General features: G+C 31.4%; 1 protein-coding gene across 6 annotated transcripts; it reads left to right on the top strand.

Moving 5' to 3' along the window:
- The first annotated feature begins 446 nt into the window (after positions 1 to 446).
- LOC120086339 lies at positions 447 to 16,122 on the top strand. Of its 6 annotated transcripts, none has more exons than XM_039042944.1 (6): positions 447 to 922; positions 1,006 to 1,083; positions 2,140 to 2,221; positions 3,799 to 3,941; positions 4,871 to 4,997; positions 10,202 to 10,362. In XM_039042944.1, exons 1-6 carry the CDS (start codon positions 617 to 619, stop codon positions 10,345 to 10,347), a joined length of 882 nt encoding a protein of 293 aa, XP_038898872.1. In that variant the 5' UTR covers positions 447 to 616; the 3' UTR covers positions 10,348 to 10,362. The 6 variants fall into 6 exon arrangements, with proteins under 6 accessions (XP_038898872.1, XP_038898873.1, XP_038898875.1 ...); XM_039042945.1 differs by lacking the exon at positions 10,202 to 10,362 and adding an exon at positions 7,113 to 7,426 and having other exon boundaries at positions 450 to 922; XM_039042947.1 differs by lacking the exon at positions 10,202 to 10,362 and adding an exon at positions 15,842 to 16,122 and having other exon boundaries at positions 452 to 922.
- The last annotated feature ends 311 nt before the right edge of the window (positions 16,123 to 16,433 follow it).

The raw sequence follows: 16,433 nt of genomic DNA, 5'->3' as shown, positions 1-16,433 counted from the left end.
AGCTTTGGAAGGAATTCCAGGGGACTTTATGAAAATTTAGAAATATAGAGGAAGGTCTCCAGAATGATAATTAAACAGACTCAATAATAATGTTAGGAAGGACAAGGTCGAGGGTTCAAAGTTCGACTTACAAATGAAAGGAAGGTCGAAGGTTCAAAATTCGACTTACCTAGGTCGAATTTTCAACCCTCGACTTATTTAAAAAAAAAAAAAATATTTTTACAAATAGTTTGAAAACAACGATATTTTCTTAAATAATTTTTAAAAGGACAATATCCTTTTAATTTTCCCCATCTTCGACTCTAAATTTTTTTCTCCACCATCACATATTATATAATAATAATAATAAATAAATAAAAAAAAGATCTCCTCCCTCATACTTGAAAATACGTAATTCAACTCGGGCAATATCAACGTGCCGTAATGAAACAGAGAACCAACTGATGATGGAGTATCCAACTTTAAAGGAGGCCCATAACTTTAGCCTCTATCTCTTAAGTTCTAACTATCTTCAACTGCCACTTCCTCGGAGCTCAGTGGCTGGCGCCGCTGTACGGCACTCTTCTTTGATGTTAAAACCCTTTCTTTCGATCCTCTTCCATCTCCGGCTGCCACCATGCAACCGTCTCCCTCGTTAATTACTGGCCCTGTCAGAACTCTAACGACCACCGCCCGACCTTCCGCGATCATCATCCAAGCCTATCAGCAGTACCATCAACCTAATCCAAATTTCATTAGTTTTTTTGGGTATAGACCTGACCTTGTCGGTGCTTGTACCCGTAGATTTTCTGCTTGTGCAAGTCCCAGCTCAGGGCCTCAAGTTCCGGCCACTTCTGCTCCGTTAATCCAATCTCATCTTGGCGCTACGTCTCGGATGTCGACACTGGGAAAGTTGGATACCATCGAGGAGGAGCTTGAAAAGGTCATATGCCTCTAATTGCTGGATGCCTGTTTAATTCATCAGTAGCTTTTGTAGTGTGACAATATCTCTTCGTGGGATTTCAGGCCATTTATCGATGCCGATTCATGGCATTTTTGGGCGTTTTAGGGTCTTTAATTGGCTCGGTACTCTGTTTCATCAAGGTATGATGATTCATTTCCGGCTCTCTATCATATTGTTCTATTGTCATAGGCCATGATGTATGTTTCATTGGTCTGTGTTAAGAGATCTTCGTTCTATTTACTCGAAATTGCTTATTTCGTATCTTCGTTCTAAGGCTATTATTAGTTGATTAGTTTGGTCTGCGTTATAAAGACATGATGGTGGCAAAGCTCCTTGAAATTACATTTAAGAGCAATGAACTAAGGATGTAGCTCGTCTAAACCAATTGAGATTCGTGAATGTCTTTTTCCAATAAAGTTGTCAACAATAGAAAGTGAACTTCCTTTATGACTTCCCTTCGCTCCTTTAAGTACATATTTGGAAGTGATTTTAATATAGTTATAATAACTTTTGTTATGTTCAAAACCACTCAAAACACAACTTAATCACTCAAAATTAATTTAATATTTAATTTTTTACACTTTTAAATGCAATTTTCATATCATCAAAATTGGTTTTGAAGGATTAAACATATGTTTAAAGTGATTCAATCACTCCCAAACATGCCCCAAAGTACTTCTCTCCTTCCTTTATGACTTCCCTTCTCTCATTTCAATAAATGTGACTTGATTCGATAGACCAGCATATTTTTAAAACTTTAGTTTGTTTTATCAGTGCTTCAAACTATTCCCTTCTTATTCCATCCATGGATTGTGGATGAATTGTTTACAGGTAATTTGTTTTAGGTTTACTTTTTGTATGTGGGCATTCTTGTAAGAGGCAGAGACATGGATGGTCTCGCATACAAAAGTATACACGCAAGTTCTGTTTGATAATGTTGTCTAGGACAAGAATTGTAGGATTTAGAACTGTCGGGAGTAAATGATCTGAAGATTTTTTTTTTTTTGAAGAAACTGTAATTAGTTGGAGACTATATGGTATCTTCGTCTTTATGCTCTTGTAGATTGGTAGTTAAATAATCATTAACACCACAAGTTGATTGATGTTCCATAAATTTCTTACTTTCAATAAGTATATGATACGTGCTCTGCCTTTCTCGATATTCCAATTTTATACTTTGTGTTTGTGCAATGCAGGGGTGCGTTCATGTAGCAGCATCTTTCTCAGAGTACTTTGTAAATCGTGGAAAAGTGATCATGTTGCTAGTTGAGGCCATAGGTACTCTCGAATTAATGTCCTTGTCTTTATTTCTATTTGTCTAATGTGTGTTAAATGTTCGTAATTTTGCTATAAAAAATATCTTTGAATCATCATAGAAATTTTTTTTGATCCAGTGCCAAGTTTAGGTTGCATACTGGGTCACACGATCTGTAGAAGTTACACGTTTTCATTATTGATAGGTGTTTTGATAGCAATTACTCACTGAATTGAACCAATTTTTTTGAAGTGCATAATACTCAACTGAGGAATGTGATTCATGTATATATATTTGGTTTATATGCTTTTGATCCTAAACATAAAAGTATATGCAACTTCCGACTGTCCAAGTTCTAAAAACACTGTTACTTTGCACATCAAAATGCCATAACTTGGTTATAATAACATACTGTAAATGATCTTTTGACAGTATATCAGTGTCATGTGGATTAAAGATAATACTTTACATAATGAGTACCAAAATTTTACATCCAACCAAATATAAAATAAATCAATTTCATTCATCCCCGATAAGTAGTTGTGGCGCTTTCTTTGAGAATTTGATAAGGTTATTATGAATATACATGCCCTTTCCCTTTGAATGGCTCTCGAAGGGGTTTTTGAGAGGTACTACTACAAATCCATTGAAAGTTATTTCTGAATGGGTTCCCTTTCTTCTCCCAGTTTGTCCTGTTCTGTAGGCGATAAATGCTGGGTTGAATATTTATTTTTGGGAAGACAAGTGGTTGTAGATAGATCCGTTTTCTCTTTGTTTCCTTGTCTTTATCATTTTCCTCCTTGAAATTTTACTATGTTGCCTCTATCCTTCCATCTTCCAGTAGCTTTTCATCTATGGTTTTCGTGCCCCCTCTTTGATAGGGAGTCTAACGCGTGCTTCTTCTTTGTGTTTTCCCATCTTTTCCTTGCTCAAAATCCCTGAGAATATTAATATTATTCTTAAATGTTAATGATTTTGTTTGGCAGATCCTCCATTGAATTATACAGTGGATCTCGTGTAGAGGTTTTTGCCCACTTTGATTGGGATTTAGTGTTCTATCCTTTCTGGGGGAGCAGTCGAGGATTTGGATTATCTCTCATCTTGTCAGTTTGTTAATTCAGTGCAGAGTAACTTTTTTGGGATGTTTAACTTCAACTTGGCCTGGTCAAAGAGTTGCAGCTTGGTGTTGTGGGAGTTTCTTATTCTTTCCCATTCCCTCTTTAGTTAAAAAGGCTACATGTTGTGGTTTGCTCGTCTTTGTGCTATTGTTTGGAGTCATTGGAGAGAAGGAAATCATAAGATTTTAAGAGGGATCAAGAGACCTTTCGGATAAGTGTGTTCCTTTGTTAGATATCATGCCTTTCTTCGGGTCTCCTTGTGTAGAGATTTTTGTAATTACCCTTTAGGCCTTATCTTGCTTCACTGGAGCCCCTCTTAGGTTGGTTGGACTATTCTTGGATTTCTTTTCTTCTTCTTCTTGTTTGTGTTTTTGTGTATTCATTCATTTTATCTCAGTGAAGGCATCGCTTCCTATAAAAGAAAAAAAAAAAACAAAAACAATTTTCAAGGTCATTGATATCTTGTTTCAATTGGTATGCAGATGTGTATCTCTTAGGAACTGTGATGCTAGTCTTTGGCACGGGTCTGTATGAGCTGTTTATCAGCCATCTTGGAAGTGCACGGTCATCATCAAAGAGTAGCGTCGAGCATAAATCAAACTTATTTGGCTTGTTTACTTTAAAGGTGAGTGGATCTTATCCGTGTAACCGTGATACAGTTTCTCTACTGTTACCTGCCACTTGGTGGTTCTTATTATTGTGATTGATTGTAGTTCTTCAGTCTGAGTCTGTTTGTTTATGGGTTAAAAATTACATTTGTCCCTAGGAAAATTTGTTATATTTAGTTCTTGAACTTTGTGACGTTGGAGTCCCTATCATGAAAGCCGTATTAAAGTGAATCCGTGTGTAAAAAAGTAAAAGTAAAGGTCATATGTGCAAAAAATAAGTAATGGACTAGTGGGATCTAGGGAACTGCCATGTCAAATCCACAGTTTAAAACTATAGGAACTATGTTACACATAAAAATACTTGAACTGAATGTGTTTTTAGACCTTGTTTATTCAGATGTACCTGTTTCTGAGGTATGAATAACATTCTAGTTATCGTTGGATGTTTGAACTGTAATTGATCTGATTTTGCTACTCAAGCCTAAAAATGGATTTTGATAATCCCATACCCAATATCTCATTGATTTCAAAGTATCAAAATTTTTACCTTTAAGTGGTTCAATTGAATCCAAGTGATCTGATATTAACTTGCACACTAGAACACATAGGGGTTGTTTGAGCCCCCAACTTTAAGTAATTATAATAGTTGGTGTTTTTCAACTATTATAATCTATAGTTAACTATAAATATTACTATTTTAAATCTTTATTTGTTACAGTGTTTATTATTTTTTACTCATCCTCTCTCTCTCAGTTATCTTGTTTACTATTTTCTACGTAGACTAAAATAGTTTACACCTCAAACACAAACTATTATAACCCACAGACTATAATAACCATTGACTATAATAATCAACTCAACGTCCCAAATTTCTCCATATAGATTATCTAATGTTCCTTTATATTAAAGGGTCTCCTTACAGTTTTATATGATTGTATTTCTGCAGGAACGACCTAAATGGATGAACATGACGACCGTTAACGAACTGAAAACAAAGCTGGGGCATGTCATAGTGATGCTGCTTCTAATTGGGTTCTTTGACAAGAGTAAAAAGGTGGTTATACAATCTCCAGGTGATTTGCTTTGCTTAGCTGTTTCAATATTCCTTTCCTCTGTTACCCTGTTTTTGCTGACTAAACTAACTGAATGAAGGTAATTAGATATGTACAAATATATATGTGTAATACCCTTTCTTTTGGTCTTTTTAGTTATTTGTTTTCCCTTTTTTTGCCCCCCTTGAAAACAGTTAGAAACCATGAAATGTTATTGTAAATGGGTGTGTAAGATTACTGTAAGAAGATGCTGTTGGAGTGTAGATTGGACTGCAAATGAGTGAATAAATAAAGCAATGAAGGTTTGAGAATAAGAACTGTAGAATTGTACAAGCAATGGGAATTTTGAGAGTGATGTGTTACTATACTTTTTGGGAAAATAAATAATTTACACTCATAGCAAATACTTAGAATTATACAACCCAACCAAGAATGTAGTAGGAAAAGTGCATAAATTTTATACAAACATTTCTAAAATTGTGTACAGCCAAAAGGTAATTGATATATATTTATTCTCTTAAGTTTGGAAGTTCAAATCTTTATACCACACTTGTACTTCAAAAAAAAAAGAAAAAAAAAAGAAAAGTCCATACATACATATCAAGTTCTACGAGGAAAAAAAAAACAATAATCTTGTCAAATCACCTAGAATAATACATAGCGTTATATATATATGAACCTTAAGTTATTAATGGTTCAATTTCCTCCCTAGAGTCGTAACGACTTAAATTTATGTTATATTTCTACGACGCTACTATGTGTATGTATAGGCTTGATAATAAATCTCTTGAGGAAAAATTAAATAAAAGAAATAAAACTTTTATTTTATAAACAAAAAGCTCAAGTAATAAAATCTTGAAAACATTGTTTGGGGTACTCCTGACAAAAAATTTAGAATAAATAACAATTAAACAAATTAACCAATGGACAAATGAAATAATCATGAATTTTAGAATGCTAGACTCCTAAATCAGACCTTATCAAAAGAGGCCTAAGTGCGGAAGTGATGACATATCCAAATGACCAGATCACCGATCTCTCCTGTCATTTGCCGGTCTATCCTTATTTTTACTTGAAAAACATGAAAGGAAAAGGATAAATATATAAATACACTAAAAAAGCAACTCACTACTGGGCCCATTGAGTGAACTATTAGACTCCCTATCGGGGCTAGGTGCACATTACGCATTGTAGGCATAGGCATAAGCATAAGGGGCGAACCCGAAGGCACACTTTCGTAGCTAGTGACCTCGGAGGGACACAATCATAAACATAAGTGGTGATCCCAAGGGACCCGTACATAGGTATAAGGTATGAGTTTGAAGGCTCACTACTTACGATGTGCATAGTCGGTAAGAAGGCTAACAACCACTATAATTCAACTTAGGCATAAGCATACAATTATAGTCATAAATCATGCTGAAGAAATTTCAAAACGGTCTCTAAATCCATCTATTAGTAAAAAATGTATAAAAAACATACTATCAAGATTTTCATGGCAAAAACACGAGTTTCTACGACTCCAACCGACCAACAAACATGTTATAAAAATCCAAATTAACATCAAGACCAATACTTAACTAGCACACACTTAGGTTCGAGAGTGAACCGGCGGTGGGTAACTTATCTTGATATTCAAGCTCAACTATCAGCAATTAAACCTCCACTTAGCTTTGAAAAAAAAAAATCTCAATCAAGGCACCTGGACGAAAAAAATATAAATAACCTTAATTTCAAAGTCCAAAGCCCAAATCCAAGACAAACATTACACAAAACTAAAACCACCTACCCAACATTTGGTTTACTCCAACCCATTACAAGATTCCGCCCAGAACTCCAACCTAAATGTAAACAAGAACCAAATACTCAATTTATTTATAACAATTTTTCCCAAACTTCATAAGTCGCGACACCTTAAAACTTACCAAAGAAAACAACCAAGAATCGCATTTGGCATTGTCGGACAGCACACTTGTAGCTTCCAAAACTTCCTTCAACCTTTCCAACATAGCGGATGATCCAAATTAGACCAAACCCAAATGGACATTTTAAAAAAAACCCACACAAGAAAAGCCAAATAAGCCTTAAATCTCACCCACAAATCCAAGATTTCTGACGAACGGAGCCAATGAACAGAAAGGACGAGCCACTGGCCGAAAGAGTGGCTGAAATTGTCGATGGAACTGGACGGCAAACGAACTAGAATGGCACTGGCGAGGGCTGAGGTGCGGCTGGGCTGAATGTCAAATCCTATTCAATCCTATAAGGAGGTTTTATGGCAATTTGAACTAATCCTATATGAAGAAATTTATATTTTTCTTGATGTTGAAGAATTGATTGTCTTGAGACTAAACGAAGAGTTTCTGAGAGTTCTGTGGTTCTAATTCTATAATCTTGAAGAAAATCAAAATTTCCTATTTGATAAATAATTTTAATATCTACTTTTGATATATTCCAATTATGGAGGTTCTTTTCTATTTTTGTTATTTGAAGCTCTACACTGTTGACTATGAAGAGTTGAGAATTATTTGTAAAATCTTCAATTATGTTTGAGTCTTTTGTAATATGTGCTTTAGAGGTCTTTTCCTAGTTTTTTTTTTGGTGTTTTGTCTTGAGAGAAAAAGAACCTATACTCTGTCAAAATTTAATAAAGGTTCTTTAATTCTATACACCCGTCTTGTTATTTCAAAACCCAAAAGTCAAATAAGTCTTTAGCATTTGTATATTTTGAATAACTATTCTATTTATATCAATAATTTTTAGCATTTTTATATTTTCAAGACCTACTTTAATTTTCCTAGAGTTTTCTTCATCATTTCCCACCGTTCCATTATATTAAACTTAATCTCATCAATACCCACATATTCATCTTTTACATAATTTCTATCTCATACAATCATCATTTCCCTCAATTGCCACGTGTCAAACATGCATGCCCACTAACTACATGCACCTCTTCCAACATGCATCCACAAGAATGGTATCGAAGCCTTGCATGTTAGTAGAGTGGATTAGTTCAATTAAATTAGCGTTAAAGATTTATAAGCCTTTGTCTTAATAATATTCTAAATATCTTTTGTGGTAATAATCAAGTTTTGCTAAATAATTCTATTGAATAGCACTTTGGTAAATCTTGTGTTCCCGACAGCAGAATCGTAAGACCGTTAGTAAGCTTGGTGTTCCATTGTTGTAGAATTTTAGCATCTTGATTGCTCTTCACAATAGATAATTAGAACCTTAATAAGATTTTAAACTTTAAATTTTTAATGTCAAAGTTAATTGGAAAAATACTCTCTAAAGTACATATTACAAAAGATTCAAACATAATTGAAGATTATACCATAGTCAATAGTGAAAAGCTTTAGATAGCAAAAACAGAAAAGAACCTCCATAATTGGAATATACCAAAAGTAGATATTAAAACTATTTATCCAATAAGAAAATTTGACTTTCTTCAAGAAAATAGAATCAAAACCACAAAACAATAAGCCCCAATTTAATAAACCTCATAAACTCTTTGTTTATTCTCAAGACAATCAATTCTTCAACACCAAGAAAAATATAAATTTCTTCATATAGGATTAGTTCAAATTGTCATAGAACCTCTTTATAGGATAGGATTAGATACCTTAATTCTTTTACTATTATGTGATAGACGACATAGAAACTTTTCAAATTCAGTACTTTTTATAGTTGAATCAAATCTAGAGAGAGGACCCGTTTACTTTAATTGTTAACCAAACTTTTCAGTTTCATCAAGTAACCCGAATATACTTCAATCTTTATTATTGCTTTATATTAAAATTCTAAACATGAACTGGGAACCACAAACTGAATCCATTGGAGGAATATTTCGAATACACTACAAATTACTGCATACAATTTTATCCCCTAAAACTCTAAGACTTCTCCTAAAGATCAAACCCCTTTAAAGAAAGCCAATACTGAATACTCAAACACTTTTACTCCAAAAATGTTATCTTGGAATCAAATTACTCATAATCCCATATGGAATTTAGAAGACGCCTTTAAACCATCGATTGAGAACCCAAAATTAACCTAAAGTGTTGAAACGAAAATGGAAGTGTAGAAATACAGTTTCAATCTTAAAAAATGGAACTTCCTAGATTTTCTACTATGTATGAACCTCCTCAACCAAGTATTTCTATAAACCTTCAAGGAGTACGTTTTGTAATACAATACCACAACCTTTTTATACAAAAGATAAGGATCCAACTATATTTCCAACTCATTCTGATTTGCAAAACATTAATCAATTAAATGTTATTTCTAAACTCTTTATAATTAACAAAATAGAATTAGATAAAGAATTTTGGTCCGACAAAAATAAACTTTTAAGAAATATATTTTTTGAATCCTTTAATAAAACTGAACAAAGTGTGGTTCATGATGAATATTACAAAACAATGGAAAAACTTAAAATAAATAAATAAATAAATAAATAAATAAATAAATATATTTCTTCCATTGGATGAAATATAGGACATTATTAAAACATAACATCTCCTTCATATCAAACTATTAATACAAATATCTCTTCTCCTACATGGGAGACTACACGTCCTAAAAAATACATAACTTCTACTTATCTTCTTTTGAAAGAAATTAAGTTTCAAAATAACAATGATCAATAAGTGATAACTTCTCCTTTCAAAATGATTGACGTACTTGAAAGCGAAACAAAAATGCCTTCATTAAAAGTTATTAAAAATATATAATCCCAAAAAGGTAGGCTTGTTGAGTTGGCAATCTGGCCACTCACCTAATCAAAGGACCGCCTCAAAGGTAGAAGTTCCCAAAACACTCAGGATTAAGGTCATGTCACTTATGGTCGTTTAGGTGAGATGTAAATCTCAAGTATCAACGACGTTATATAAAGAGACGAATCATCTTGTGGTTCGATCTTATACAAACTCTTTGTATAGGACACTCCCACTCGCATGTCTCCACATGAATGGTCAGATCAACCATTCACAATAGTTGTAAACCTCTACAAAGTGGGCCGTATCCGTAGTGTCACCAAGAACAGGTATACCTCCTTAATCCTTATACTACATACCTTTTTAGGTTATTAAGACATGATCTATTTGTATATCTCATATACATGCTTAAGTTTACATACAATAACCATGGAGCTTTGTTTATTGGATATGAGTAAATGTAAAATAAAATAACTCTTATTTTATTCATAACAATGTATACAGTGTTTATAAACTACGAGACTTCGGGAGAATCAGGACACCACTCCCAACATTTCCAACCTTGTCCAAAACTTCAAGATTTTAGATGGTACAACGATGTTTTCTTAGGAAAAGTCTATAGCCGAACAAACTGCAATAATCAATATTAGAAAGAAAAATTCCTCTTAGGAATACCAAAATTGTTTATTGAAAAGGTACATCAAACAATAAGACAAACTTATCATGGTACAATTCCTTTTGGTAATATAACCTACGGTGAACTAATTAACTTTATATACAATGAAGGTTTAGCTTTATGCACAGACCTTAAACTGAAAGCAAAAATGAAAAATGAATTTCATAAGCAAAAAGCAAGAACTTGAATCATTTTGTACTCAATATGGTTATGAGAAAATACAAGCTCCATCAGCAAGAACACGACCAAGAAATTTAGGAAAAAAAAATTAACAGGAAATTTTATAGAACCCAAGGATATTTTCAAAATAATCAAAACAAACAAAATTATAAATTAAAACAAAAAACAAGATTTAAAAATACTAAGAAGAGAAAAGAAATTACTTTGTTATAAGTGTAGGCAAAAAGGACACATAGATTCCAACTGTCCAATGAAAGGAAAAATTAATAGCTTAGAAATAGAAGAAGATTTAAAAATTCAATGATTAAATTTATTAACATCTCCAGATCCTTCCTCTTCATTAGATAGCAATGAAGAATCCTCTTATGACCAAATTTTTGCAATCCAAGAAAATACTGATAATTTTTATTCCGAAACATCATTATCCTCTTGTGAAAATCAAATAGGAACATGTACATGCAATAAAACTATAAATGTCATTTTAAGAGACCAAAAAATTCTTTTTGAAGTTATTAGTCAAATTGAAAATTCATAAATTATAAAAGAATATTTTGAAAAACTTAAAGATCTTATTATAGAATAACCTAAACAATAAAATTTCCAACATTACAATCTTAAAGAGATATTTTCTCGCTTCGAACCTAAAACAAAACCAGTAACTATTCATGACCTTCAAAGAGAAATAAATACAATAAAAGAAGAAACATCTAACATTAAAAAAAGAAATTTCTCAAATTAAATTTGAACTCTCATCACTTCAAACTAATAAATAATTGATCAACCTTCCACTTTTCAAAATCCTAAAAACATTAAAATTAATAACAAAACCAATGAAATTTCTCATAAATTTTTTATCAATCTTATCAATAAAGTTTAATTACAAAAATGGTACTCTATTATTAATCTTGTCATAAATAAGGAATACAATTTAATTTGACTCAAGAGCTTATTAAAACTGTATACGAGAAGGTTTAATACCCTACCAAATACTTTGAAAAAACTTTAGGAAAATATGGTATCAGTGGTCAAAGATTACAAATTTGCGACAAACTCTCAAATGCACATATTTGCAATCAAGGATATTGTTTTAAAAATACATTTATATTAGTTAAGGACTTAGATGATGAAATAATATTAGGAACTCCATTCCTATACCAACTTTATCCATTTTCGGTAAATGAGAAAGGAATAATTTCAAATATTTTAGATCAAAATATTACCTTTAAATTTGTAAATCTCATATCCACTAAAACAATACATTCTTTCAACATTCCTCAATATTTAAAATTATTAATTCTATCAAAAGAAAAACACAACAAATACAATCTCTAAAAGAAGAAATAAATCATAAAACAATTGAAAAATAAATAGATGATCCTTATATTCAAAATCAAATTAATCAATTCAATAAATTAATTGAAAAGAAAATATGTGTTTCCATTCCTAATGTCTTATGGGAAAGAAAGCAACATATTGTCAGCCTCTCATATATTAAAGGTTTTCATGAATAAAAAACTCCTACCAAAGTAAGACCTATACAGATGGATGCTGAATTATTAAAACATTGTCATAAAAAAATTCAATAATTTTTAGAAACATTACTCATACGACCTAGTAAATCACCCTGGAGTTGTGCAACTTTTTATGTTAATAATCAAGCAGAAATTGAACGAGGAGTGTCTCATCGTGTAATCAATTACAAACCTTTAAATTTTGTTTTAGAAGGATACGTTACCCCATACGAGCAAATTCAAATTGCTGAAAAAAAAAAGTATAAAACAACATTCAATGTTCCATTTGGACAAATATCAATGGAATGTAATGTCATTTGGATTAAAAAATATCCCTTCTAAATTTAAAAATATAATGAATGACATTTTTAGTCCATGTTAAGAATTCACAATTGTTCATATTGATGATGTTTTAATCTTTTCACAATCCACATAACAACATTTTAAACATTTGAAAACATTTTTTTTACAAAATAATTAAACAAAATGGTTTAGTTGTTTCTCTATCTAAAATAAAATTATTTCAACAAAAAATAAGGTTCTTAAGATACCATATTTTTTAAGGAAAAATAAAACCTATTCAACGATCGATAGAATTTGCTAATAAATTTTCAGATGAAATCACCAATAAAAATCAATTACAAAGATTTTTAGGTTGCTTAAATTAGATATCAGACTTTATTCCAAATTTGATACAAACATGTGAACTTTTATATAAAAGACTTAAAACTCCCCCTCCATGGACTCATCAACATACATGCACCATTAAAACTATCAAAGGTGTAGTCAAGAGTTTTCCATGTTTATCCATCATCTACCCACATGCATTACTCATTGTAGAAATAGATGCACCAGATATAGGATATGATGGTATTCTCAAACAGTCTATTAATGGTCAAGAACAACTAGTTAGATATAATTCGGTATCTAGCTAAGATCTCAAAAAAATTATTCAACCATAAAAAAGAAAATTTTATTAGTTGTTTTATGTACAAACAAATTCTAAAGTGATTTAATCAATAAAATCTTTTTTAATATGTGTTGACTGCAAAGCAGCTACAGATGTTTTGCAAAAGAATGTTAAAAATCTGGTTTCTCGACAAATTTTTTCCAGATGACAACCAATACTTTCTTGTTTTGACTTCAAAATTGAAGCTATAAGAGGAAGTACAAACTCTCTTCCCGATTATCTTTGAATGAATTTCTTCAAGGAAAGAGTGAAAGAGAGAAATAAAAGAAAGAATGAGTTCTACTTGCAAGAAAGAAAAAAAGAATGATCGTGATCAAGAACAAAAACAACGATCAATACTTCAACAAACCAAAGCCTCGTACTCTCAACGTTTCAATTTCTCAAAGGAGAATCATCATAAGCAATCGAGGATTGAAAAGGAAAAAATCCTCAAACAATACCGTTATCAAATCAATTTCAAAATTTGGGATCACCATCCCATCAAGGCCTTCTGTCTTGACGATAAACTCTCCTATCAAAACTAAGGAGTCATCCACTCCTCCAACCACTTACACCCAAGCCATTACAAACTCAAATTCTCAAATTTTGGAAGTTATACCCTCAAACAAAACCTTTAATTATCGACCATCTTCATCTACTTCTTACCATGATAAAATCTAAATTTTATATATTACAACTCTTAAGCCAAAATTCCTAGGTAACTCAATTCGTGAAATAGTCCAAAAAGCATTTTTGTCAAATTTTCATTTATTCCAAATCAATCACAAAAAAATCGTTTATTCTATGAATTTATTCTTGTTGATACCGATTTAATTGAAATTACTCATAACAAAAACAAAGACGACCCTAACAAAATTGTCTTTTCAAAAGTTAGGATTCTTCATGTCCTATCTTCAATCAAATGGAATCAAAATATTTATACTGAAAAACTATTTTCTCATCAATCTCTTCCACAAACTTATTCTTACATCGATCATCAAAATGCTTGTAAAATATGTTTTGGTTAAACAATTTTAATCATTCCTAGTTCATAATGTTTGAAAAAACATGTATGCAAAATTTTCCATTATGGTTTAATGATTGGTGGGATATATTTAGCCTTAATGAGGTTATCCTACCATATCCAATTCTTGAAAGTTTTAAATACTTTTCAAATAACATTTTCTCATATTCTTTTAATATAACTCTACGTTTTTCAAATTATTTTCATCCGGCATGGATCTTTTGCTGGAATTGCTCAATTATAAAATCAAATGGAATCTCCTGTCTTTCTCGAACATATAGAATCAAATGGTGGGACAAATTCAACACGGCTGTTGCTTAAAAAAATATGGTGGAAAAATAGTTTTCCATCTATCCCTACAATATGAAGCCAAACTTAAAAAAAAAGTCAATAATTTTTTTACTCATAAATCAAAACTGGTGGCAGCAATGGCAAGTATAAAAAAGAAGAACTCAAGATTATCGTTCAATAAATTTCGTCTCAATCCAATATCAATCAAGAAGAAAATACATCCAACATTTGAGAAGATGATGAAAATGAATTTACAAATTTTATGCATCACATTTATACTCCATCTCAATCCACCAATCCAAATTAGTAGAAGATAGAATTCTCAAATTACAGATGAAGAAAAAAGTATTGTACATGTGTCACTGTGTCAAAGTATTGTACAGATAAAATTTTAGACTTTAAAGTGTCATCTTCGGTAAAAACGTGTCCTACAATCCATGATGTAAAGAATAATGTGTTATTATAAATTATAAACGTGTCCTGTTAATGTAATGCATGAAAAGCTTCTCATCTATATATAAAGAAAACTTAGTATGGATCGAGAGGAGGGGTCTTTTCCTAGTTTTTTGTGTGTTTTATCTGGAGAGAAAAAGAACATGTACTTTTTCAAAATTTAATAAAGGTTCTGTAATTCTATACATTCATCTTGTTATTCCAAAACCTAAAAGTCAAGTAAGTTCTTAGCATTTTTATATTTTGAATAACTATTCTATTTATATCAATATTTTTTTAACGTTTTTATATATTCAAGCACCACTTTAATTTTTCAAGAGTTTTCTTCATCATTTTCCACAATTCCATTATATTAAACTTAATCTCATCAATACCCACATATTCATCTTTTATATAATTTCTATCCCATACAACCATCATTTTCCTCAATTGCCATGTGTCAAACATGCATGCATCCACCAACTATATCACCTCTATTTGATTCTGTATGTTTGGGAAAGACAGGAGATTCCATTTGATTCTATGATTAAGTAATTCCAGCAAAAGATCTACGGTAGATGAAAATAATTTGAAAAACGTAGAATTATGTTAAAAGAATTTGAGAAAATGTTATTTGAAAAGTATTTAAAACTTCCAAAAATTTGGTATAGTAGGATATCCTCATTAAAGCCAAATATATCTCACCAATCATTAAACCATAATAGAAAATTTTGAATACATATTTTGTCAAACCTGATGAACCAGGAATGAGTAAAATTGTTTAACCAAAACATATTGTACCAAACATTTTGATAATCGATGTAAGAATAAGTTTGTGGAAGAAATTGATGAGAAAATCTTTTTTTGGTATAAATACTTTGATTCCATTTGATTGGAGTTAGAACACGAAGAATCCTAAATTTTGAAAAGGCAATTCTGTTGCGGTCGTCTTTGTTTTTATTATGAGTGATTTCAATTGAATCGATATCAACAATAATAAATTCATAGAATAAACGAGTTTTTTGTGGATGATTTGGAATAAAATGGAAATTTGACGGAAATATTTTTTGGATTGTTTCAGCAATTGAGTTACCTAGGAATTCCGCCTCAATAATTATAATATATGAAGTTTGGGTTTTATTATGGTAAGGAGTAGATGAAGATGAAGATGGTGGATGACTTCTCAGTTTTGATAAGAGAAGAGTTTATTGTCATGGCAGAAGGCTTGAAGGGATGGATGATACCAAAATTTGAAATTTATTTGATAACGGTATTGTTTGAGGATTTTTCCTTTTTGATCCTCCACTGATTGCGATGATTCTCTTTTGAGAAATTGAAACACTTGAGAGTACGAGACTTTGGTTTGCGGAGGTGTTGATCGTTGTTATTCTTGATCACAATCATTATTTTCTTCTTTCTTGCAATTAGAACTTATTCTTTGTTTTCTTTCTCTCTTTTACTCTCCTTTCCAATCTTTCCTTGAAAAAATTCTTTTGTAAGATAATTGGGAAGAGAGTTTGTACTTCTTTTTATAGTTTCAATTTTGAAGTCAAAACAAGAAAGTATTGCTTGCCATCTAATAAAAATTTGTCGAGAAACCAGATTTTTAACATCCTTTATAAAACATCTGTAACTGCTTTGTAATCAACATGTATTAAAAAGCTTTTGTTGAT

This window comes from Benincasa hispida, chromosome 9 (genome assembly GCF_009727055.1).
Source record: "Benincasa hispida cultivar B227 chromosome 9, ASM972705v1, whole genome shotgun sequence".
Taxonomy (NCBI): domain Eukaryota; kingdom Viridiplantae; phylum Streptophyta; class Magnoliopsida; order Cucurbitales; family Cucurbitaceae; genus Benincasa; species Benincasa hispida.
This window is presented reverse-complemented; position numbering and strand designations above follow the sequence as displayed.